The sequence below is a fragment of the Lepisosteus platostomus genome, chromosome 2 (assembly GCF_059453375.1).
Source record: "Lepisosteus platostomus isolate fLepPlt1 chromosome 2, fLepPlt1.hap1, whole genome shotgun sequence".
NCBI classification, from domain to species: Eukaryota; Metazoa; Chordata; class Actinopteri; order Semionotiformes; family Lepisosteidae; genus Lepisosteus; species Lepisosteus platostomus.
The window spans coordinates 17,609,758-17,636,294 of NC_142612.1; the positions used below are offsets into that span (position 1 = coordinate 17,609,758).

The 26,537-nt window shown below is 35.8% G+C and overlaps 1 protein-coding gene across 11 annotated transcripts in view; it reads right to left on the reverse strand.

Moving 5' to 3' along the window:
• stxbp5l (syntaxin binding protein 5L) overlaps positions 1 to 25,050 on the reverse strand; it is a 260,757-nt gene extending 235,707 nt beyond the window's left edge. For 3 of the 11 annotated variants that reach the window (XM_088601596.1, XM_088601614.1, XM_088601605.1), the window contains exon 1: positions 24,106 to 25,048. In XM_088601596.1, the coding sequence (XP_088457722.1) occupies positions 24,106 to 24,279 (174 nt within the window). In that variant the 5' untranslated portion in view covers positions 24,280 to 25,048. Of the gene's footprint in view, positions 1 to 24,105 lie in introns of all 11 variants that reach the window. The other 8 variants (XM_088601633.1, XM_088601623.1, XM_088601568.1 and 5 more) reach the window with 7 other exon arrangements.
• Positions 25,051 to 26,537: the final 1,487 nt, after the last annotated feature.

Sequence of the window (26,537 nt, forward strand, 5' to 3'; positions counted from 1 at the left end):
ATTCGCTCTGACATTGCAGGTACAGTCACCTATTGACTCAATCCAAGCACTGAAAAAAAAACTTTCTAAAATTATGCAACATTTTGAAGTTGTGTTGTCAAGAGGTCTCCAGATTTTTGACAAATCTTTATATGTTAAAGACAATATTTAATCATATAATTGGTTAGCATTTGTTTTATTTCAGTGAACATGATTCTTTCCAGAGAGTACATCTTCACACAATTTACTGCAAACACAGTAGAATTTAGTTTCCAGTGTTCGGAATTGCTCACCAGATCTTTTTTCATTAACAAGATTCACAGTGGATGTTGAGCAGCTCTAATTTGGCCCACTTAGTCCATTTGGTAGTAAGTTCCTAGTATCTCAACAAACCATTTCTTGAAAGAAGCCACTGTATGGCTGGTCCCAGACATACTGTACTGTCCCAGTTTCCCACAACCCAAAGAATGACATCCTTTTAGAGGACATTGTTGGAATAACGTTTGACAAGTACCAAAGCAGGATGTTGCTTTTTCAATAAGATCACTTTATTGGCCATATACAATTTAAAGTTTATTCTGACATACTGTAGAATATAAAGCACATCTTCAGTACTATCAATTGTTACATAGGGATTTGAATAGTGATCTTCTTGTCCTACAAACAATTTACCTGATTTTAAGATCTAGCTGTAGTTGGTTGTACTAGCTGGTAACTGGCAATGCATATTAAAACAATCATATTTCCGTAGTGGTAATCCTTTTGAAAGCAGTAAATACATTCATCAACTCTACCTACAGGCAATTTAAGTTTTCTAATTGAGAGATCCTGCAGCTCTTGGTATTAAACATAAATTAAGTCAGTCTGACTCAGATCTCTAGTTTTGCACCCCATTAAGCTTTTTATATTACTTGAATGAATAAGTGAATAATGAAGTACTGTAGTGAACTGATTCAAATTAAATGGGTCAGGGGCCTCTGTCTTTACTATTAGGCACACCAATGGTTTGTACAAATCAGTAACACATTAAATGGAGAAAAAATATTTTGGAACGGTTTATACTACAGATATTGTTGTATGCCATATTAGAATGGTTTTGTTTTAATATAGTATTTTAGTTTGTAGTCCACACATTCTGTCAAGCAGAAATAAAATAAGACTCACTTTTATAATCCCAACATAAAATCAGTAAAAACTCTAATTTATAATTGTTACCTAGGGAAAAAAACAAAAGCACACAGAAACCCATGAGGACATGGAGAGAATTAAATTATTTTGCAGACAATACCAAAATGGAGGATTCACAAACATTAAAGACTGACAGATTACATTAAATTCAGTCAACTGCAGGATTTTGCACGCATTTAGTAAAAAAAAATTAAATAAAAATACTGAGCTTGAAGAAATTACTTATGACAACTAACAACTGTTTATGTTGACCCTTTTACATCTACAAGTAATAAAACAAGCATACAGTACAAACGTTAGAATATGCAGTTAAAAACATCGAAGTTAAAAATGTTGCTATGCACTAGCAAGACCTCAGTTAGAATACAATGTTACATTGGTTACATTGGATTCTGGGGCTTGAGGAATATCCTACATTGACAGGCTAAATGAACTCAGCTTTTTTTATTTTGAGCAGAGAAGACTATGTATATGTCCAAAATCCTAAAAGATATCTTAAGAATCAATCAATTGAATTTTTTTTTCAGTATCAGTTAGCGTCTAACTACCAAATGGGCTAGACAGGCCAAACAGCCTCCTTTCATTTGTATATTTTCTTTTAGTATTCCCATTCATCTGATGCTTGGTGAAAATGATTAATCTCTTATGTTAATATAAATTAATGATTTAATCTTTTATATCCAAGGAACAGTCAATATTATGGCAAAATAGAACTGCATAACATTGTGATGAGAAACTATTTAAATAATACACATTTTTCCTGGCTGCTTCTCCTACCTTTTACCGCCTACCATTTTTTACACTTCTTACGCTGAATGCCAGCATTTCTCAAACTCAGCTGAGCAACATATTCAATCTCTGATCAAACATTGGGTAGGCTGTGTCCTCTGCTAAAAATATTTATTGCAACCAAAAGCAAAATTCTTAACTGATTAATACCTAGCCATCTATCTTGGGTTTTAACAATATAACATCATAGTAGGCAAATAATAACTATCTGTTAAATAAACATAAGTTCTTTTCATTTTCAGACCCAAACGTAGACAAACAAATATTAACAGATAAAACAACTAGATAACAGTTACAGTATAGATACAGTATAGCAGATATTTATAACCAGTGGGTGTCTGCCCTTCTAATATAAGCACACAACAAACAAAACACCCTAACAGGCCAGACAAAGAAAACCTCTAAAAATGTTTTAAGAGACTTAAGATACAGTAAATGGATCCTACCCAGGATTTAATCTCCTTCTGTAAAACACAGACGCTCAGAAGGAATCACCTTCCTTATTCTAACAATGCATCACTAAGTTAGGAGAGAACATTTTTAGTCTCAAAATTTCCTACTGTATAATAAGACAGCAATTTTTTTTTAAATAAAAAAACTAGGATTTCTTAGCCAATATCTGGTTCCAAGACTGGTTAAAATAAGGATGTCGTCCAAAATCTCTCTCAAGGTTTGGAGGAAGAAGATGATGACTAAAGATTATGTTCTTTATATTATTTCCTCCCACTTGTCTCTACTCATCTCTGTTTGGGTATTTATCTATGGCATGGTCCATTCCTATGGAGGATAGTTTACCTCCCTAGGAAAGATCAATCACTGTTGAATTTTATGCTTTAATATGTCAGTTTTAATGATTTATAGCAAAGTTAATTAACCTTCTATCTTCCCCTTTGTTTACTTGCACTTTAGCCCTAGGACAGCTACAGTAGGTAAGTACCACCAAACAATATACCTTTTTAAAACTTTCCGAACAGGACAACAGTTCCTACGTAACTGGAACAAGTGGAAAAGTGAAAAAAATCATCACCCAATGAATTAAGTTTAGGTAGTCCACATTGTGCAGACCCAAATTGAAATTTAGCTAGGACATTAGAGTACACAACCCCAATTTTAAGTACCATATTAGACTGAAACGTATCCAAGTCCCTTGTAAATGAATATATAAAGAGTCCCTGTGGATAGAAGGTTAGTACATAACAGAGTAAGTCCCCCTGGTAAATACTACTCCCTTTTCCATACAGCTGGGGTGAGTACACCAATTAAGGTACTTCAATTAAAGCAGCACTGTCCACATTGGAGAGATGAAACAATGTCCTTTAAACCCCCATTAATGGGTCCAAAGCCCAAATCAATATCGCAGCCTATAGATAAAGCTCCTAACAATCATCAGCTCAAAGGATGGATATAATAAAACAAACTCGCTTCATCTCTGCTCAGCACCCTAATTTGTTTCTCATAAATCCATACAGTGCCTCTAGATTCTGGCAGACAGCTCTGTAAATTGATACACTCTGCTCACACACTGCAGTGTGTGTCAGCGAAGCCCAAAATAATCATAAACATTAAAAAAACTTGAATGATTACAAGGAACATACAGTGGACGAAACGCATAATTCAAAACACATTACACAGGAACCAGTATATCAGTTAGACTACCAAGCATTTCAAATAAAGCAGTCCTGAAGCCATTAGTCAACCTATCTCTAATTAAGGTCTCAGCCTATAGATTTTTATTTGGCGCACTATTTTATTACCAGCTATTAAGTCTGCAGCTTCTGTCTGCTCCCAGTACAAGCCTGCCTGAGGCTGTTTCCATGCCTGCTAAAGCCTAGGATGTAGTCTTTGAGAATCTTTGAACACACCATACAACTACCATGATGACAAATACGGTTTTCATTAACCTCACAGCAAAAATGTCAGCCTCAAGGTATTTATTTGGTGTATTCCAAAAATCAAGAAAATTCAAGGCAGACAGATTGGCTTTCACATGGTCAGTCTGGATATGATTACAATTTTTTTTTAAAAGAAGCAAAATTTCAATTTTCAATGTGTCTGCAATATAAATGTTAACAAATGCATTTGTGCAGATCTTGGCAAAATATTTAAATCTGCAAGATAAAAAGTGCACGTCACTTGAAGACTTTTGCCTTACCATGAATTCTCTATCTGTTACATTAAACCATTTAAACTTTTGTTTTTTGTTGGCTAACCATACTGTAGGTGCATTTAGGACTGAAAATAGAATTTGTTTTGTTACACAAAGGGCTGTGGGTGTCTTGAATGAACTGCAGAATTGCATTGTTGTAGTGTCCTTAAAGTAAGGGCTGGATCAATAAGCTACTAACATCCGAATGAGAAAGATGAACTGGGTGATCTGCACTCGTTTGTAACCTTTCTTAAAATTAAACATATGGCCTTAAGAAAAGTGAGGCATTTCCTTTGTCACAAGATTTAGCTCCTCTAACCCTATTTCTTTTTGTTTTATTGTGAGCTGCAGATGTTCATCTCTTAAACGCTTTGCATCTTTCTTCATAGCGCTCTCTCATCTGAAACACAACAATATTAAGCAAGTGCGTGTAAAAAGCTGTTATTTTTTTCTCTTGACTACACCATTGAAGGGCTTCTTTTTTGCAGATTGATCATGGCACCCTTTCTTTTTTCTTTGTTTTTTTTTGTTTGTGCTAATACAGTACTCAACACAAACAGAAACAAAAGTGAGACATCATCTCACTTTTGTTTCTGTTTGTGTTCACCACAGAAGACTGACAAGAGAAGGCTCATTTCTTGTTATAGCTTTAGGATTATTTCACAGATAACCTGAATAAATACTGGGTACTGAATAAGTCCTAGGAAATTTAATGTACAATAAAAAATGAATATGCTTTGAATAAGTTTTGTAGAGGCTTTATCTCTCATGCAGGTAGTGTAGAAATACTGTACATACAGGTTTATTTATTATACACAATTTATTGGCTTCAAATTGTAAGTAAATGTCTTAAGTTAAACATTGTTCTTAATGCCAATACTTTATGGCACACATGTACTGCAACATAGCAGACTTTGAATATTCAATATTTAGGCTTTAACAAGACTTGGGACTCCGAAACTCTGTTTCTATACAGTAGATCCACAGTCTTGTGGAGTTGTACACAAATTTAAATGATTGATAAATTCAAAGTATGCAAATTAGTCAAAGTAGCTGTTCCAAGTAATGTGACCCAAGGTTAGTCCAATTGGCTGTAAATTAATGGTGCATCTCTGTAACAGCCATTGGTTTCATATTGTCAATGGTTTTATCATGGTATTATAATAAAAACACAAAGGAATAATACATCACATGATTGCTATACAGTATAACCACATCTTTTATAAAACCACTGTATTATACTCTCTATCTCTATGATAGATTCTCTATCAGACATATTTTGTTCTGACATTATCACTCTATCATTCTTACATGTGCTGTTCATTCATAACCTACTGCTATGCCAGCAGCCATATCACTCTGCAACTCACAACTGGGAACCCACTGAAGCTAAGCAGGTGTGAGCCTGGTCAGTACCTGGATAAGAGACCTCCTGGGAAAAACTAAGGTTGCTGCTGGAAGAGCTGTTAGTGGGGCGAGCAGGGGGCGCTCACCCTGCAGTCCATGTGGGTCCTAATGCCCCAGTATAGTGATGAGGACACTATACTGTAAACAGGCACCGTTCTTCGGATGAGACGTAAAACTGAGGTCCTGACTCTCTGTGGTCATTAAAAATCCTAGGGCGTTTCTCGAAATGAGTAGGGGTGTAACCCCGGCGTCCTGGCCAAATTTCCTATTGGCCTTTACCAATCATGGCCTCCTAATAATCCCCATCTATGAATTGGCTTCATTACCCTGCTCTCCTCCCCACTGATAGCTGCTGTGTGGTGAGCGTTCTGGCACATTATGGTTGCTGTCGCATCATCCAGGTGGATGCTGCACATTGGTGGTGGTGGTGGGGAGTCCCCATTATCTGTAAAGCGCTTTGAGTGGAGTGTCCAGAAAAGCACTATATAAGTGTAAGCAATTATTATTATTATTATTATTATTATTATTATTATTATTATTACTCAAAGGCCATGATGTACAGTACCCAAATCTGCAGTATAAAGAGGGGCAGAGTCAAAATTAATGTACCTCCAGCTAGAGTTTAAACCCACGTAACCAAGCTCTGAGGTTAGTGTAACGGGAGCTGGTCCAGGCTCCTGCGAAGTGTAATTTCAGGACCCTATGCAGACCGTATAATCCGGAAGTAAGTGGAGAAGGACATCAGGGGAAGGTACAGCAGGATAGGATGCGTTGACAGACAGGGGGCCGTGACCCCAGTGCTCGGGGGGCGTGGAGAAGGCAACTAGTCCAGGGGTGCAGTCCAAAGTCCAAAACCCAGGTGATCCATCCAAGTCAAGACAAGGTTAAAAGCCAGAACGGGAAAATAAAGTTAAAAGAAAGTAACGAAGCCAGGCGCTCTGAGCCCTGGACTCAGACAGTCAGGACGCTGTGAGGAATTAATGCTCTAAAAAGAATGAATACTGAAATATGTTTATCTCTTCTCATTGATATTTATGTAGACATTTCAATAAAGATGTGATATATCTTCCATAGCACAGGATGCTTTTATTTATTTTATATTGCCAGAAATTAACTAGGTTTCACTTTCCATGCTTGTAGAAACCTGTGATTATTGCTGTTTGTATTGGTATATGAAAAAGTCAGAATTATTGCATCCTTTTTATCAAACAGGATGCTGACAGCTCAACACAACTACAGCTGAATGACCCAGACCTACATTTGTCCACTCATGAAATAATTAGTAATGTGGTAGTCTGGATACCCAGCCATGTTATTGAAACTCATACTCTGGTTTCTTTCAAGTGGCCTCCTTTCCTTTGTAGCTGTTCTTATGTTCTTATTTCCTGTCTAAACTTAACATGACAGAGACACTGGCTAAATAAATGGAAGTCTTGCATTTGAATGATGGTACTTTTACCCTTTTGGAAGGTAAATATTTATTATAAAGTCCTAAATTAGCTATTAAATAAAACTTGTATGTGTTCTAATGTGCATATTCCTTTCTTTTGATAAGCATTCAATTATAAATAACGATTATATAGTAGGTACTGTATTCTGTTTCAGATGACACCACAGTGCATAAAAGAAAAATGATAGCATATCAGAGCAAGTACAATATGCTCATATTTCCTGGTATATTATGAGTTTATCAACCCAGTGAAATTAGTGAAAAAAGTCAGATGACCTATTGGACAAGTCTGGCTAGGTTTGCACTGTTGAGAGCATTTTTGGAATGCATGACCGAAAAAAATACTAAAGATAAATAAAGAAAATGCCATAATTGTTTAGCAAATTATTTCTATGAACAAAATACACAGGAGATTACAAATAAGAGGATGCCCATCTAATTTGGTTGCTAGTACCTAATTTATCCCAGGATCTCAACCAGGTATTTCCTTAAAGAAGCCAGGGTACCAGTTGTTCTTACTATTTGAAATGTAATCAAATTATAGATTTCTTATTTAACATAAGCACCTTTAGCTGTTGATATTAAAAGAAGAATGGTGCTTTAGGTTCAACCAAGTCAACTCCCTGAAAATAGACATAGATTACGTTAGTGACTGCATTTTCTCAGGTTTCTGTAACAAGGAGTCAAGACTCCTGTTCCACTCGAGCTAAGCTTTTCACATCCCTGTGACAAAGAAAAACTGTAGCTTTAAGCTAAATTTGGAAAGTATTCCAAAATGCAATAAGAAAAACATTTAGCTTGGTAAAGAGGGATTAAACCCTATTTGTAAATGGTTTTGTGCATTACTTGCACTGCATGCGGGCACTGCAGTGCAGCTATTGACATGTAATTGCATCATTTCCAACCTAGTCAAACAAAATGCGTTTATACCCTTCACACAGGAATATGTCTGCTATCCATCACAGATAAAAACATCATGCCATACATAGGCTAGAGGAAAGTGCCACACACCAAACGAATCAAATGAGATAGCAATGGACTTTGAACGGGTTTCATATTAATACTTCATACAAAATATTTCCTTACAGTTATTAATCTTAATAAAGTTATTGTGGAACATAAATGTACTTTCATTTAAGAACAAAGATGAAAAAACATCTCAAATCTAGTGAAGTTAAGACTATGATTTCCTTTTTATTTGTAGTTCTGCTTAAATGTAAACCAATTGTCAGGAATACATTTGTATTTTTTTTGGTTCCTTATTGTGAATAATAATAAAAACGAACTTGCTATTCAGCAGCTCCAGTCACTGAGTAAAGATAAACCTTGCAATAGGACAGAGAAAATGGAGCATACTTGTAACTGGATACGATGTCTGTTGGCTGAGCTACAGTAGTTACAGTACATTATGTATTGCAGTATGTGGCCTTTTTCCTAGTCTGTGTCTTTAAATCCAGCTGTCTTCTAGGATAGGATAGAATGAATCTCATTTTGTGCAATGTAATCAGCTTTCACATAAAATCATACATACTAAACTCCCTGCATCTAAGTTAAGAGAAATTAGCAAAACTGCCTTGAGCAATGATTCTAACTAAATATAAGCCTGTTTCCCTGATATTAATCCTTTCTGTCCCTTGTGACCCAGTCCATTCCCTGCAGAGAGGTTGTAATAAGTCCTACTGCTCAAGGCATTTCAAACGCAGCTGTGACATGGACAATACTAAATCAGTTCAAGCTACAAAATAGACTGGTATCCCAGTTTACAAACCATGTGTTGAGTGATATTCTCAGAAGCAGTCAAAGGCCTTTTTCTTAAAATTTCATAATAGCTCCATCATGTCAGTAAGTCAGATTAGTCGAAACACGAAAAATAGACAGTTTTTTATTGAATAATATATAATAAATAGTAAGACAATGTACTATTTTACTTCTAACCTCCATCCACTCTTTGAAGGTCTTTGAAAGGGAATTAATGCAATCTTATTATCTGGAAAAAACCCAACAATGTTGTTGAAGCTGATTCCACGGCTTCTTTCAAGGTGAGGCTCAATGAGATCCTAAGATCAATTAGCTACAAACTACTAAATGACCTAGATCTGCCAAATGGTCTCTTTTTGTTTGAAAATCTTTTGTTGTTATAATATGTTATAATATCATTAGAATTTATCACATAATTTTTATAGTCTTAATAAAAAATTATTCAAACCCTGTTTTAGCAGTTTAAGACATTATTTGGAGTTATAAATAAAAACAAAACCCTAAGAGACTGAAAAACTTAAATCTATCCCATTATTACTCGAATTTGCAAAGTCACTAGTCTGAATACTATAAATAGACATCTGAGATACTGCTCCATGTTTCTGGCTGGATGTACAGTTTTATTAAGGCAAGACTCTAGAGCATTTGTTACTGCATGACAGTCGAGATTAACTGTTCCATTATTAACATTCTTTTCTGAGTATAACAACATGGTAGATAGAGCATTCTGCTTGCACTTTAAAACGACACCTATCAAAATATATATTTTTATCATAATAAAGGGACACTCTTGTGCTGTTTAAACTAATACACCTGGACAGTGTAGATACCAGCAGGGAAGAGGAGGGAAATGAATCACATCCTTCTTCCACTGGCTCTCTATAACTGTTCTTAATGTTGGCTATATTTTGACTAACATGGCTGGTCCTAAGGGAAGATTTAAGCATCTAGGAAAATAACATTTTTCTTTTATTGTAGGAGAGAGAATCCATTCCAAACCCACACTGGGAACAAGGTTGTGGGAGTCAGGAGGATACTACATACCAATGTTGATGAAGCTAACACCCTTGCGTCTTACAAACTAAGGTATTTAAATCAAACAACTACAAACAAACAAACTAGATGAACAGAATGGTCTTCTGTCCTTTGTGAACTTTCTTAGGAAACATAGGAATAGTTACAAACAAAAGCCAACTGGCCCATCTTATATCTTGATGTAAACTTTAAATCTGCAGCCTGAACCAAAGATCTTCCCTGCCTATTCTGTTCTTCATATTATTGAATTTTACGATTTTAAGATCTAAGTACAAAATGAGAGACAGCTTAACCAAAAAGAACATTCATCAATATAAAATGTAACGAAATCAATTGATAGGCAAAAAGGTTCTAACAAGCAAATGCTAAACTAACAAATTCAACCACCAATGTATATGTAACCTTTCTTATGTCCTCAACTTAAAATAATATTTTTTCATTAATGCTCATATTAGAGACATTGTCTGAAAAAATAAAAAGCAGGGTGAATTCCATACTTTAACCAATAGTCCATGCCTGTTAATAGTCCTCTAGACCCTGTAACATTTTACCAGTGCCCCATGCTCCTATCTTCACTGAAAAGTTAAGAAGTATATTTAAACACATCCTCTCATTTCATGTCTAAGTTACATCCTAAAAATACCCAGGCTGCTACAGAGGAACACCAGTGTTGAAGACATTTGTTATATGATGATTGCTGTTGCAACATCCTTACCAGTAGCTCCTACACATATGCAGAATGCAGGCATCTGCTATGAAAGCAAAAAATTCATAATAAAAACCATCATTGTAGAGGAGAGGGAAGGGGTCCGCACTTGAAACCAGATATTTGTGTGTTCAAATAGTAGGTGGTGTGCTGCTCTAGCAGACTGCTTCAGTACAATGCCCAGTGGTGTCAATGACAGTTGGGATAAAAGCATCAGCCAAATTAATAATACTATAACATGACCTTGCAGTAAAATACGGCACATAATAAATCACAATAAGAAACATTAAGAGCTGTATAACCATCTCATGAAACCACTTTAGGACTCTCTTTCTCTCCAACTAACTATGCAGTCATCACTGAGAAGATTTAGACAGATATACATTGAGTTGTTTCAGGTTAATAGTTTTGAAATGATCATCTGACAGTTTGGCAAAGCTTTGGGCACATGGATAAGTGCATGGTGAATAATGCATGATGTGCAAACAAAACCCTTTTGGTAAACACCACAGTGTTAAATAAAGATAAAGGACTGTGTCTTAATTCGTGCCGCAAACATGAATCCAATGGGATAAAGAACAGCTTCAAGCAATGACATTCATATTTCTTCAGGCAATGACTCACAAAACATATGAAAGTACAAACTGAGCCCAAAGTGTGTCATTTAAATAAAAATGAAAGCAGATATTTTAAAACAGTATTGAGTAAAACGTTTTGTAGATTTTGAGAATATATGTTAAATCAATACAGTTGTGTAAGTCTAAGCTATTGGGATGAGAACTGAGACATAGGAAATCCCACTGCATATTTATAAACTAAAATTTATAAAGAGTGCAACAACAACTTCTGTATCTGTTAACTACAGTCAGCACACCTGGCAAAACTAATTTGCAAGTTTATAAAATATTCCTAAAACCAAAATATAAAATGTACATTCTCTCCTGTTGGAGACATGATCATGTGTCCATCTGCTGAGTCATTATTTTGTTTTCTTTTTGTCAGAGACTAACCCACTGACATATCTGCAAAATCCTTAGTAGTACACAGGTTTGTGCTCTTTCATCAGACTGTGTAATAGGACACATGATTGTGTGCTCACTCCTTGTACAAGGAGATTAACATGCAAACATTTTGCTGAAACTGAAATGGCTTCTCATAGAACTAGGTCACAATATTTGTACATTAAAGAGTGTACTCTGCCAAGTCATAGCGTAACACTTATCCTTAACCCTGATCAGATATTAACAATGCAAAGTACCAAAGTAATATTTAACAGAAAATCAAGCCATGCTAATAAAAAAAGCCTAATTTTTTTTTACGACAATAGTCGACAAAAGGAGGCAGTTCCTTACCAAAGAATTGAGGGGGTCTGAAAGACACTGAAGAGCTATGTAATAGAAGCTGATACCCTGGCTTCTTTCAAGAATCAGCTGGATGGGACCGTTACATCAATTAACAACTAACTGCAAAACGGGCTAGATCAAATACCCTTTTCTCATTAGTAATGTTTCTTATGTTCTTAAACGTACAGTAAAAACAAAACTAAAGGGTTGGACCTAAAAAACGCTAGACAACAAGGTCACCAGCAAATATGACTGGGACCTGTCTCCTAAGAAAGCTACTACACTACTCCAAGAATAAACAGAACACTTCCTTTGACAGAGCCCAGAATTCACAAAAATAATGTAACATCAATAATATTACAGTTTACTAAATGTATGAACCATGGGAATGGAAATATTAACTCTCTCTGGCCATTTCAAAAACACCAGACATTACAAACCAGAACATGGAATACAGTAGCAGCTGTCTGTGCCTGCTAACCTGGGCTTTTTATAAATGAAAGTGGAATTTGAAATGTGTTAAAGTAGTTCTGTTCTTACTCAACTGGCTTAAGAAAGAATTCAAAGAGGTGGAACTGGCCATGTCTCACAATGCTGACCTGGCATATTGGTGGGCTGAGGCTGGTGTAATGTAAAACTCACAGGCAGCAAAAAAGACCTCGTCCTCATTATGTGTATATGACAGAGCACTATTTTAAAAAAATATATAACAATACTGATTAAACCAGATCTGCACAAATAAGTATTCAGCAGGAATTTCAGGAACATTTGAAAAAGCACAGTGTATGAAACAAATTCTACACAGAAAACATAACTGGCCATTTTTCAGAAATGTGCCTGGAGTCACTTACTGAAATATGAAATTGTGCTTAATCGGTCTTTTCCCAGAGGGAACACCATTTTCCATCGATTCCATCTATTTTAATAATTTATACATTGTATCATCTTTCTTTCTTGCATAAGGCATGGCAAACCCTGTCAGCAAAACTAGACAGAAAAATCCCTTGTTATGATGAAATGATGTTCAGGATTTTTGATTAATACATCAACTTCGTACAGTATGTGCAAAAGGACAAAGTATGTGCAAAACCAATTCAAGTAGTGGTATGTTATAAAAATATTGCTACATTATTGCTATATACAGTAACAAAAGGCAGTTTATTCCTTTTAAACATCCCTTGCACTTTTGAGCCCATTCTAGAAGCACAGACCACCCACCAGGCCATTACAAGATAGACTCATGCATTCTTCTAGATGTATATAAAACATAAAACATTTTTTTTTTATTTATTTTGTTCCCTTCAGAGTGGGAGATTGTTCCTTTGTCCTCAGTCAGGTCTATTTTCCTCAATCACAGGAGGCTAGACCTGCTCGGTTATGAATGAAGCAGCTGCACATCTGCCTGTGAAAAGTGTTCAGTATGTACAGCAAATGTCATGACAGATGCATGAGAAAAAAACATACTGTGAGTTACAATGTAGAATCTGTATTCTGGGTACACATACTGTATGAGGCTTTTTTAAAAAAAGACTAAAACCATTCAAAAATTGGATTATACATTACAGGTATGTTTGCACTGCTGCAGATTTCTTTTGCTTATTAATGCACATGAAAAATGGTCTGAAAACCTCAATCGAAAGTAACATTTTTTACATATGTTTTGAGAACAGTTAAAAATGCACAGTATGTTAATTGAATTTTAAATGTCATCATAGTACATAAAAGGTGATTAGGAGTCTTTATAGTCTGCACAGTTTAGTGGAAACAGATTTATTTGAATCAATACACTCTTATAGTACATCTCTTCTTTTTATTTACTCAAGGCACTGCCTACACAAAACAGTCTCCAGGACCAGGACTAGAAACCTGTGCTTTGGGACTGCACAATCAAGATCTTTTGTGGCTGTGTTTTCAAGTTGCAAGTAACATAACGTATTATACAACAGAATGTATTACCAAATAAATAACAAAATCCAACTAATACAAGTGAATTGGCATGGTTCAATGATGAACCACTATCTTATTCAGTGTTTTCTACATCTTTCAGATCACTAGAACACTATTATCTTCTATGCATCGCCAATAGTAAAGCAGAAGTATTTTTTGCATATGCTTTCTTGTGGATGGTCTATGCCTAGACTAAGATCAGAAATTACCCGAGCAGCTGCACATGATTGGTTATTAGATGAGTAGGTCGGGCTTGAATTTTCCATGGTTTTCTCAGTTTGCAGTACAGCAGTCTGCCTGTGAGCAGTGTGCCTGTGAGCTTGCAGTGACATGAGTGAGAGATGCACCACTCCTCCAGTGAGAGCAGCCTCTCCTGTAACAATGAATGGGCGTGTCAGATCTGACATCAGTCTCCACCTGCAGTACAGGTGCTGGACTGATAATGCAATTTGATGGGTATAAAATAGAAAATGATAGTGGATTCCACAGATAAAAAAATACTGGACATAAATTAGATACAAATGTTATACTTGTTTTGAGGTTTTTGTTGCACTAATGCTTAATTAAGTTTTCTTTAAATAAGACTGTACAGTACATTATTGCCATCTGAAGTGGTTAGGAGAATGTATGTGATCATATCAAAAAGCATGTATTTCTTACCTACTTGCCTAGGTTTGTATCTTTTGAACTTACTGGGTACTCTCCCCTTTGACTATGAAAAATCAGTATTATTTTCATATTATATTATATAAATATTATATTATTTTCATTTCAACTGAAAGACTCAAAGTATTTTTTCCCCACAAAGAACCTTCCTTTATTGGTCAATTTGATCTTCCTGTATTCTACTCTGCTAAAGTACATGAAAAGTTTAACACAATGCTGAAAAGACTCCAGAATACATTACATTTCATAAGAGGACCTATTACTTCATTTATCCACAAGGTAATAGCAGATGTTTAAGTGAAGGGTACAATCCAGGACTGCGAAATGTTTAAGTAGAATCAAGTCCAGCTGATTAAAGATTGATTGCATTTATGCCTCAGTTCAGCAGCATTTACACAGTCGCAAGGTTATGAAAAAAAATCATTCCCTCTACAAAGCTTTGGATGAACTGGAGATTTCTGTTAAGTCTCACCCCTGAGAAAAGCAAACACTGTAATATATTTGATATTTTTTAGAACAAAATATTGTTTTAAATACTACAGAGTGCATAGTTTGGTCTATCCTGCATGGCTGTCAATTTCTATAGAAAAGGCCCCAAATAATACTATTTTACCAGTACAAGAAAAAAGACATTGTACAGTATATCTGTTCTAATCTGTGGGAATAGGATTGCATTTATCAAGCAAAATAAAGGCTTAGAATTGAGGACATTTTGGTATAGATGTTTATGTTTATTATGTTTTCCCAGCATGCAGTTCCAGTTCAGACACAAATGATTATTGCAGTATTTAGTCCTGTACAAATATACAGAGAGGAAAAGTTTAAAAAAGAATGAACTAATGCATCAGCACCACCATAGCAGATATTTCGGAAGGTAAAAACAACAAGTGCAACAAGTGTATTGATCTCTTAACCTATATGGGCATGCAGAGTTTCAGATGGAAAATCATTCAATTTTATAAGACAAAAAGACGTTATGCTTTTACATAATGAATAATTAATTGCATTATTAATAAGCTTAACCAAAGGATTCAAGAGCATTTTGCATATAGGAGGGGACCTCCTGAGTTTAGCACACTAATGATTCATTGCAGCCATTCTGCACCAGCCACACTACAGAGCAGATCAGGTGAAATGAGAAATTACTTCACCGGTTAAATTAGGAGGCAAGTTTAGACCACATTGTACAAGTCCAGATTGGAATTCAGATGTAATGGGATCTTCAATGATCAAGGAGTCCAGACCTTGATTTAACCTGTTTCATCTGAAAAACAGCACCTCGTACACCATGGTATACCCAGTCACCATAATGGGTCCACTGAAAAAAGTGCCATCTAGGAGTCCAACAAAGTCCAAACGGCCAAACACAGCTGCTGTCTGGTGTTTTCTGGAAGTCTTGCATTCCAGTACTGACCAGGCCCTGCTGAGCTTTTGAGATATGATGAGATTAGGATAAAAAAAATTGTGCTGTTGCTGCCTACGCATGCAAACTGAGGCATCTGAAAACATTGATTTTTCAATGGAATTTGTAATAGATGTAAACACACACGAAACCATGCTATGCAGTATATCCAACCTTTCTATCCCCAATGCCATCTAAAAGGCATTTGCTATCAAACGAAGAGATGTATGTCCCAAAATGCAGATTCTCAATGGCCTGATCAAGTCCTCATTTCATTATCAGGGAGTCTGCATTTAAAGAAGCACACAACGCAGCTAAATCAAATTCAGGAGCATCTTCTTGGCTAAGACATTTCTGTAGTACACATGTAATTCATTATCTTTGCACTCAGTTGACTAAATGGGGACACTGGTAAATGCTTAAAGTGCCCTTGAGCAAGGAATTTCACCATATTTTCTCTAGTCCATTCAGCTGTGGAAAAGCATTCCAACACTGCTGTGGGTAACTGTGGTGGACCAGTGTCTGTTCCAGGAGGAAGCCATGTGCTCTGTCTACTTAACAGTACGGAAACAAGGATAAGCTTTTGGACTGATGAGCCTTCATACTTCAGAATGCACTTTTTATTTACTTTCTGTAACAAACTAAATATAGTTAAACTCCTTCTGAAATCAAATTCACATAAAACTAATGAGATACATCCCAGGGTTTGATGGAATGTACTGGACTGACAGGTTTAAGAAACTGTGAACACAAACAGAAACTATGTAGATGTACAATTAAAGCCAAGAACAGGAGGTGCCTCTTTACCAAAAGGAGCGTGGAATAAACGACCCAGTTTGTTTTTAACCTGATATCATGGCTTCTTTAAGGAGATGCTTGGATGAAATCCTTGAATCAGTCAGCTACTAACTGCTAAGGGAATTGACTCCTCAGTTGTCAATTGTAATATTTATTATGCTGCTGTGTTTCTTTAAACAAGGCAAAATCATAAGAAGACTGAACAAAACTCTTTTTTATTTGAGTTGAATTATTTGCCCAAAGCACTGAGACGCAAACTGCACACTCTGTTTTTGCCATATCCAAGCACATAGAAAGCAAGTTGGCCAAGAAGGATCCAAAGCTGAAATTAAGCCTTTCATGCCACAATTGTGGAGGGAACTTGGTCTGGAACATGAATGATAGTTTTTCGGAATTTCCTCAAGACTGTTTAGACAGCACATGACATCTTTTGTTGAATTTTACCACCAACTAGTAATTTACTCGATACCATGTCTTTCCTAACCTAAAGATTGTTCACTACTTAGTGGACACAGTATGTTTTTATTTTTTGTTCTCTTCTATTTTCTACATTTTCTAGTGCGTTTAAATGCTTTGTTATTGTTATTTACTTTAGGGTTTGTTTTATATTTTGTGCATTTATATAAGTAATTATATAGATGATGATAATAAAACATTTGAACTAATACATCTGGTAGATGGAGTAATTAAGTACAGTTAGGAATAAGAGCACTGGAAAAGGCCTGAAATGTCATAAGACATTGCATCTTTGTGCTGGCTCCTAGAAAAGTCAATTAGAATTTAACAGCTGCTCATCCGTTAACACTGTATCCATTAGGCTGTTGACAAACTCCTTTTACCTGCAACAGCTGGTTACTAGTGTGGGTTTAGTAAGGGCTAACAATAGCATGTGATATCACCAGGGAGGGTCTTTATAATGTCTGCTGCTATTTCTGCTTTATCTTGTAATGATGGAGCAGGCAGTGTGATTTCCTCTGATATGGGAAATTATAAAGAGCAGCAGCCTAAAATTGTGCATCTAAAAGGAACCTTTTATGTCTTAAATTTAAAGTGGCCACCTGTGGTTTTATAAAACAGTTTCCAAGAAAACATTAGTATAGAGGAAAACTGCATAGGTCTGTTTCAAAATACCTTTTTTAACAGAAAATAAACTGCTGAAGTAGCCCTACTTCTTGGTAACTTCATTTTTACAGTATATTGCATTAAGAAACATTCGTTTTAGTTACACAACAAAACTGCTACTTTCCTACTCTAACAACTGATTGGAAGAACAATAACTGGCTTCTGGCAAGATAAAATCAGTTTCTGAGAAAGAACCTCTAGCAATCCATACATAATACTGGCTACCTGTAAGTCCCAAGACACCACTGGAACATACTGTACTGCCATAGCATTGTCCATATTTCATTGGCCTCCAGTACAAATGAACTGTGCTTTGTGTGAGAGCAACAGAACATTACCTGTGATCCGTTACTACTAGCAGAATGTGTCAAATTCTTTTCTTGTAAATCATCTATAAATCAAGTGTAAGCAGGTCACTGTAGGTATCAAAATGTGTGACCTACACTGTATGAAATTGGAATAACATTTTAAGTATCTCCTACTGTATGTACATACAGTATAAGACACTGAGTGCTATAAATTCAGATTACTTTAATGCTTTACTGCAAATAGTCCAACACTAACTGAGATCTGCTTATTCGTTACTTTTTATTTTAACCTAAAACAAGGCTCTATATAACCAGTGACAGAGCCATTTCTTATGTAATGCCATAATCACAGAATTCATTGCCCATATCCATCAGAGACTAAGACACTTCTTTATTCTTAACTAGAATCTTATGTTTTTAGTATAACTCTAATTTTAATTTATTAAAATAACTTTTTTTTAGAAATTACAGAGTATAGTCCAATAAAGCAGAGTGAAACCATGAAAGCTTGATACTGACCACATAAACCTATAGAAATACGGGTACATGAGTAGTGAAAGCATGGTAGAACCATAGAAGAACTGTGGAGATAGTGCAACTTTGCCATGTTACACTTCATTAGAGGTAGTTATACATATATTTTGAATGCTAAGTACTTTGTTATACGTTTTGTACTCTAAGCTCAGAAATGAATGTTGATAGGAATATATACTTTGCATCTCTTTCTCTTTTCACAGTGTCTTTTTATATCACTTTTCTTCTCACAATGTTCTCAAGCAAACTGTGAGATTTTCCATCAGACGTATTATTTTTTATGATTCATATTTTTCTGTGTACTAATCACCCCCTTAGAAACGTAGTGGTTAAAAAAAGAGAGATTCGATTACTCATGAGCTGTTTTCTTGTGCAATTGGAGTTCCCAGTGGTTTTTCGGTCTTATCTTAATTCACTCCTCCACTACAGAGTCAGGGATAAGAATGAGCAACCCCTAAAGCTGGGTGAAAGGAGAGCAGGAGCAGGAAAAACAGAGGAGACATACAGTATGGAAAAATGAAGGACTGGATCTAGACTGTTTAGACCAGAGTAGTCTGAGCTGTTTGTACTGATGTGTGCCACTACAGGGAGCTGATGGAGGGTCCGGAGAAACAGAGCAGCAGGAGTGAAACTGAATGTAAATGTTGTCAAACGTTGTCTGTGCCATGCACTGCTATTCATAGAATTTGCTGTGTGGATTCTGCATTACTGCATTTTCATCTGCCTGGGCCAATGAAGTAAGATTCTGTGAGGCAGAAATTTGAACTATGCCAGACAGTCATCAAATAGGTGATACAGAAGTGGCTGGGCCAAGTTAATCACAAGGGGATCTAAACCTTGTAGAGAAGTGACAGAAATGAGGATGAAAAAGGGGACTATGTTGACAAATAAAACCTCTAACTTTTTTATTTCACCTGTCTGAAGTGCATTTGTCTGATAATCTCACTTTACTAACTGACCCACTGTAATGCCGTTCATTGTTCTGGATATGATTATGTGATTATGAGGAAAAACATCATTTTTTGTGATTTGCTCAAGAGCTACTGAGCGATGTCTATGCGGCCTTAAAGGGGAGAAATATATAGCAAAAATAAGGGGCAACTGGGCATGTAGATAACTAATTATCATGAAAAATCAAGAATTGCTTAGCTACTAGAAATTGTCGAGGCAATCCCATCCCTAGCTACTGTCTGAATACCTCTGAAAATAACCACAATATAATCAATTTATTCCAAAATACTGCCTTTCCCTTGAGAATGCTAAAAAACAAACAGCAAATGAAAAGGAACAGAGTGTATGGATCTTTATTATGTGTTGATAATATAAATACATTTATTATGTATTGATACATTTGATATTCTGTCACTTTTTACTGCCATGTTTTTCACCATCACAAGTCTATTTCTTTTGTTTTAATTTAGACCTTTGTTTAAACAAGGTTACCAGTTGAGTTCTGGGGACAGTTTTACAGAATATGACAGGTAAAAAAGAGACTATCGGGGCCTTTGCACTTTACTAGTTACCTGGAAATGAACTTAGTAAGTGATGCCTCAAAGTTTCAGACATTCATATACTGTACAGTAGTGCATTTGTAACCAAAGGACGTGGGATCAGATCATATGCTGTATTTGAACCTCTATTACTGGTGTACTTCTGATCAACCAAACAATATAGCCCAAACGAAACTGCAGGTAACATTACCATAATACAAGTTAATTGCTTAGCAATCCTGGGGGACTGATCTCACTGTAATGATCATAGTTTAGGCACTGTGGTCGAGCTGGCCAAGGTGTACTTAATATCTTCTGGCAGTGTGTAGGATCATTGGTAAAATGCTGTAAAAAGGTGAGGCAAAACAATCTACTGAGTTTATGATTTCATTGGCACCTTATGATATCATTTTCATCTCTTGGACCATGTGGAGTATATAATCCCCTAAGACAAATATCATTACATAACATTCATATACAGAATTTAAAATAATCATCGTATTTCAGCTATATTTTTTCTAGTTATTTTTGAAAACCATACTACATTAATGTGACTCTATGAATAAAAGGAAGTGCCAAATATCTTCACTGGCTTGTCTCAAACTACAAGATGCAAAAGAAATGTAAAATCCGTACTTTTAGATAATTGATAATTGAAAGGCAATTGATAATTGATACAGTATTTTACATGTTTTTAAAAATACCAAATGTCAGTTTATTTTTACGTTGTTCTATGTCTTAACTGTCTATGTACTGTATACTATTTGGGTCTCTGTTCTTTTTTAATCAGTTCAGATCTATTATTACTTTATTAATTAACAGATGTAGACGATGCATAACTGACATTATGAAATCCTAAGCACTTAAGGAAATAGCAGAATTGAATGAGTAGGGAACTGTATCAGTGTGTGTTGGTTGCAAAGGAACAAGCTTAATTCCTTGTTAAAAAGTACAAAGAAGAAACACAACATTTCAGCAATAGAAACACTATCATACCCAAGGAAGGCTCAACTACTGAAACATTGTGTTTTATCTTTCTACTTTTCGGCATGGAATTAACCTTGTAACTTGATTCCTTGTAGCAGTCAGGGATTCTCAAGATTAAGTATATAATACGTTCCAAATGGATTTCAAAGTATTGTGATTTATACTAGCTCTTCAAGTTAGGAACAAAAACATTTAAAACAATGAAAAATGAAGAGCTAAAACGTTAAAATGTCCTTCAACTAGACTTCTTTTTCTGTTCCTAAAGATATAATAATTAAAATAATTTGACACTGACATGCAGCACCAAACTTCTGAATTGAGCATTACCTGGCCCAATACATGACCGATCAGATGGAGAAGGGAGAGACTGCAGAGATTGAACAAAGGGCAAACTCTGGGGAAACTAGACTGAGCAGTCCCAAAGTGGAACTCAGGTGGATGCTGAACATTGGTGGTGGTGGAGGGGAGACCCCATTACCTGTAAAGTGCTTTGAGTGGAGTGTCCAGAAAAGCGCTATATAAGTGTAAGCAATTATAATTAATTAATTATAACTCAATCGGGATTTCAAGGTTAATAAGCCTACTATTCCAAAAAATGCCCTGGGATTTTTAATGACCTAGTAGCTTGGACCTTGATTTGACATCTCCATCACCATGCTGATCCACAACTATTAGTGACAATCTCTTTTCTCTTAGTCTCCCATCCCAGTACTGAACTGGCCCAGTCTTGCAGAAGTTCTGAGATCTGATGATAGAAGGATACATGATGAAAGCATTGCTGCCAGTCTATGAACATAACAGGGAATCTCTTTGTTTAGCATTAGAATCCCATAAATGAATAAATTAACAACAAATGAGCTACAGTCTAGCTAAATGTTTTGCAAGGTAAATGTATTTTAAAATGAACACTCCTTGCATGATATGGTCACATATGAGCAGAGGATTATTATTGATTATGTTATTACTACTGTTGTTGTTGCTGTTGTTTTTGTTGTTTAATTTATCTGATTTAAAATATAATGAATTTCCTTGACAAAATTATCTTTAGAGAATAGATGTATTAATAATATCAACAACAATCACTGCCTTGCATTGTAATAACAAATACCTGTACAGTACAGTTACTACAACAAAATTATCAGGTACTGTATTTTCTAAACTCTAAAACAACAGAACAGTTACATACAGGTACATAGAGTGAATGTAAGTTTATAATACATTTTTATATCATTGGGAAGTCTTATGGCTTTTTAATACATCTGGCAGCAAAATTCAAATGACAATGATAACAATTCATGTGAATCTTAAGTGCAACATACCTGAGTCAATCAAAAACTATTAGGATACCTCACTAACATTGCAATGTTGGTTATGTTTGGAAGATTGAGGGTGATAATGCAAGAGACTTTCTAATTTTCATTATCTACTACGTGTGCTTCACAGAAGAAATATTTTTAGTTACCACCTTAATTATGACTTGGAAACTTTAATTCTGACTTTGGCAGAAAGTGGCAAAATGTTTATGATATTATGATTTTTCTGCAACACATATAATTAAAGTATTAATTGTGTACTTGTGCCTGGGGCTGGGTGTGTTTTTTTCTATGCACTAAGCTTAAAAAAATGTTATTGTTAACAGCGAACAGTGCCATGATATCAAGTTATTGTTATGCATGTGTGCGTTTAAAAGTTAAATAGAATAATATTTGTTGAGTGAGTGTTTTTTTACCATTCATTATGTTTCTGTTAATTATTGCAAATATGCAGTTCATCTATCTGTGCAGAGTATTCTTTCTCTTTTTTCATTCATTCTCTTTCTCTTCTACCTTCATGTGCTGTATAAGGTAAACTTCTGACTTGGGTTTATATTTAATTTCAGCACTTTGTCACAGGCCGATCGTTATGCCCCAGTGCAGTGTGCATTTCTAGAAAAAAAAAGATTGCTGCTTTTCCCTTACAAACTCTCTTTCCTATGGCCAACCTTGTTCATGTTTCTATGAATAATTTACCCCAAACTGAAAAATTCAGTTGAAGCTGAGAAATAACCGCTGTAGTCAGCTCTAAATACAGTACATCATCGAGCAGACTGGCTTGTACTTTCTAAAAATAATCCAAACTAAAGTAAATCAAATCTGCCTAATCGTATAGAGGGTAGACATCTGTTTACCTTTTTATTTTTTCTAAAGAGGGAGCACCAGTGAATATATTATTTTTCCAAATAAATGTGTTTTTTCCACCGTTACATAGTAATTCTAGAAAGAATATTTGGATTGAAAGCTGTTGCTACAATATGTAGTGTTTGACTGGCACCAACCCAAGAAAACATTATCCGTATGAATGAAGTCAATGCAGCCTAATACTGTACACCAAATACACTGACATTGGAAGTTCCGAGGTCACGCTTTTAGAGAGACATTTCTACAAACTCAAAACAGTTGCATTACAATCATTATAATTATTAAACGATATGGTTTGAATAACAAACAAACAGTGGCATTTTAAGCACGAAACTTGTGCCATCCTGCAAAAAGGCACGTCTCTGAAGCCTCAGTTTTCTAATAAAGTACACTTTCGCATCAATAAAATGATTAAAGCCACTTGCTCCTCTGGAGATTTGGCTCAGGCACTATGACAAGACATTTCAGTTGTAATTCTAGTGCTAAACAGATTCAGGATTTTTAGACGCATTATGGAGAAATCTCCGATACACCCATGCTTTCGGAGTTCAGTTAGCCTCAAGGAAACAATTGGAAAAACTCCAGTAAAGCTTTCCAATCCACTGATTTTGTGAACAGGGCGTAGTTGACTCATTTCTGCTAAATCTCTTTTGTCAATCATTCTTGAATAAGAATCGCGTTTATTCCCTTGTTCGTTGCAATCTTACACTGCATTATATTTATAACTAAAAAGAAATGTACACGGCTACTGCCTTCTGCAAGAAGAAATTATAGCAAAACAACTACAAAGGAGAAACAGAGCACAAAGTGTTTTGCATCAGCATAATGTGGTGGTAAGCGAGTTAACGCAGTTGACAATGTTATGGAACTCACCTTGCAGATCTGAAAGTTTTCAGAAGTAAGGGTTTCATGTACTTCCATTTCCCTGGGGGTCGTCACCGCCGTGGGAACTCCAGCTGTACCACTTGGGCACAGGGGAGGCCCGGTACTAACTGGGGAAGAGGCAGTCAAACCATCTAACACCTTTCGAAAATTGAACTTCTTCATTTCCAAAAATAAAATTCGTTTTCCGGTAAAGTAGAATTACATTTATAAGAATTCCGATGAGTAAATAAACTCTTCCGGGAATTATCGGCGCAGTCCCTTCCCCTAATTTTAAGTACAATTAAAAAAGTCGTAGAGGGATCTCATCTTTATCTAACATAATGTCCATGAAACAGCTCATTTTCCGCACTTGCCAGCTTTCTAGACAACAAGCATCAAAATTGTTGCCAAGACTTATTAATACATTAAAATTTCATACGGTATTAAATTACACCATGAAACTTCATGTTTACAGGCAAGAAAATGAATCCCCTTAAAAGCATTGGAAAATTAGAGAAAATATTTATTCATCAGCAACGGAATATTTAGATGGTATCAAAGACAGTGTTGAAGGTTTGCTGATTTGATAACCAGATCAATAAACCATGAAATGCTAGCATAAATGTTCTGAATGTTTCTTCAATTTGATCCTTAATGTTATGACAGAAAAAAAACAGGTTCTTAAAATCAGTAATCGCTGCCTCTTCCAAATACCTATTCCCACTCGTCTTATAAAAATGCGAACCAGAAAACTATTTTACAAAATGAGAGCATTTTCATTTTTCACGCTGCATGGTAGCATTTCCCCGTCTTCAAGCATTTTTCTCCGACAATCCTTTCGTCTGCAGTGAATGCGAGCTGCTGTCCATGGTACTGAAAGAAAAGCACGAACTCCGCCTCTTGCCCCTACGGCTTCTCCCCGCCTATCACTGGCTGTGGCTGGCTAATATATGAAGCGACTGCCAATTAATGAAAAGCTTTGTGTTCCTTTTACAGCAACGTGTCTAAGTACTACCCTTCCTTTTAGTCCATGCACATATTTTACAGCGCTTTCGACTCTCGTCTGCATTACCTAATTTTGCAAGTAACCCAAATCGGAGCGCAACCCAACGCGCTTCACTGATTGTTTAGAATTAATTTTACCAGCTGTTTTGTATCTGACACCTGCTTTATTCATTATTGTCATTCTAACTTGAATCAATATATGTTTACTGAGATATCGTTATTTGAGGAACGTTAAGTTCAAACGTTACTTGCTATTTGTTGTTTTAGCATTTTCCTGTTTTATTCATTGAATATAATAGCAAATTGCTGAACTTTGCTAAAGCATTTAATTACTACAATCTTTGGGGAAGATATTTTGCTAATGCTTCATGTAAGTAATGAGACCTAGAATACCTGTTATTTATATAAATAGTAATTATACCTAAAAATGGTCTTTAGGGAACACTGTTACACCTTTGCATGAAACTGTTCAGTGGTGAGGATAGCAATATGAGGAGAAGTGAAGTATTTTTCCAGTCCAACTACCAGTCAAGGTAGTAGATACTGTCAAATACTAAACCTGTTTGACATAGTGCAACATTAAATAATTATATGACATTAACCTTGAAGATTATGGTGACCAAGCTTGAGGGAACTATAGGCTAATCATGCAATTATTTATCAAGTGTCTTGGCAGTTTTCATAAGCTGTGTGGTGCATTATGCTGTATAAACATTGTGCACTACAGCCTGTTATGCAGTTGACAGTTCAGCAAGGAAGGTTAGCAGTCTTTTATCACTCTTACTGTAGAATAATTGCTAGCCACTGCTCAACAAGACACACTACACTGTCAATTTTGATTATGTAGATTTTAGTCCACCCCTGTCTTAAAATTGGAAGTGCCTTTATGAACGACAAAATGTGAAATGGGTCTTGTCTATCAAACACTGTCCGTCCAGGCATCATCAATCTCCAGTCATATAAGTCAATGTACTGTAGCATGAAGTCTGTCCCTGAGTGATAGGCACCAGGTTGAGTTTGCTCTAGCATCAAAATAATCCAGCAAAAGTACTGATGCAATATTTCAATATATCAGCATTGCCATCTCTTTCCACATTAAGACTGATGAGTGTTTAGTGTGATGGGCAATATGTCTTGCCAAATGTTCCATTTTGACTTTCCTGTGCAAATTCTATGGCAATTTCAGCAGCAGGTTTTACGGTCTTCTAGGAGTCCACACCAGAGTGCCAAGTGTCACCCTTAATCTGTCTTTCTGTTGTCCTGCTATTATCTGGTCTTTGTACAAGTTCCATCTCACATTGATATAACCTCAGTACCTCTGCAGTGTTACTCTGCTTTCTATACTAATACTGCATGACAACAGTTTTCACTTGTACGGATAACATACTGCCATCTTCTGCAGATCACTGATTGCTAACAGGTGTCCAGTTAATTTC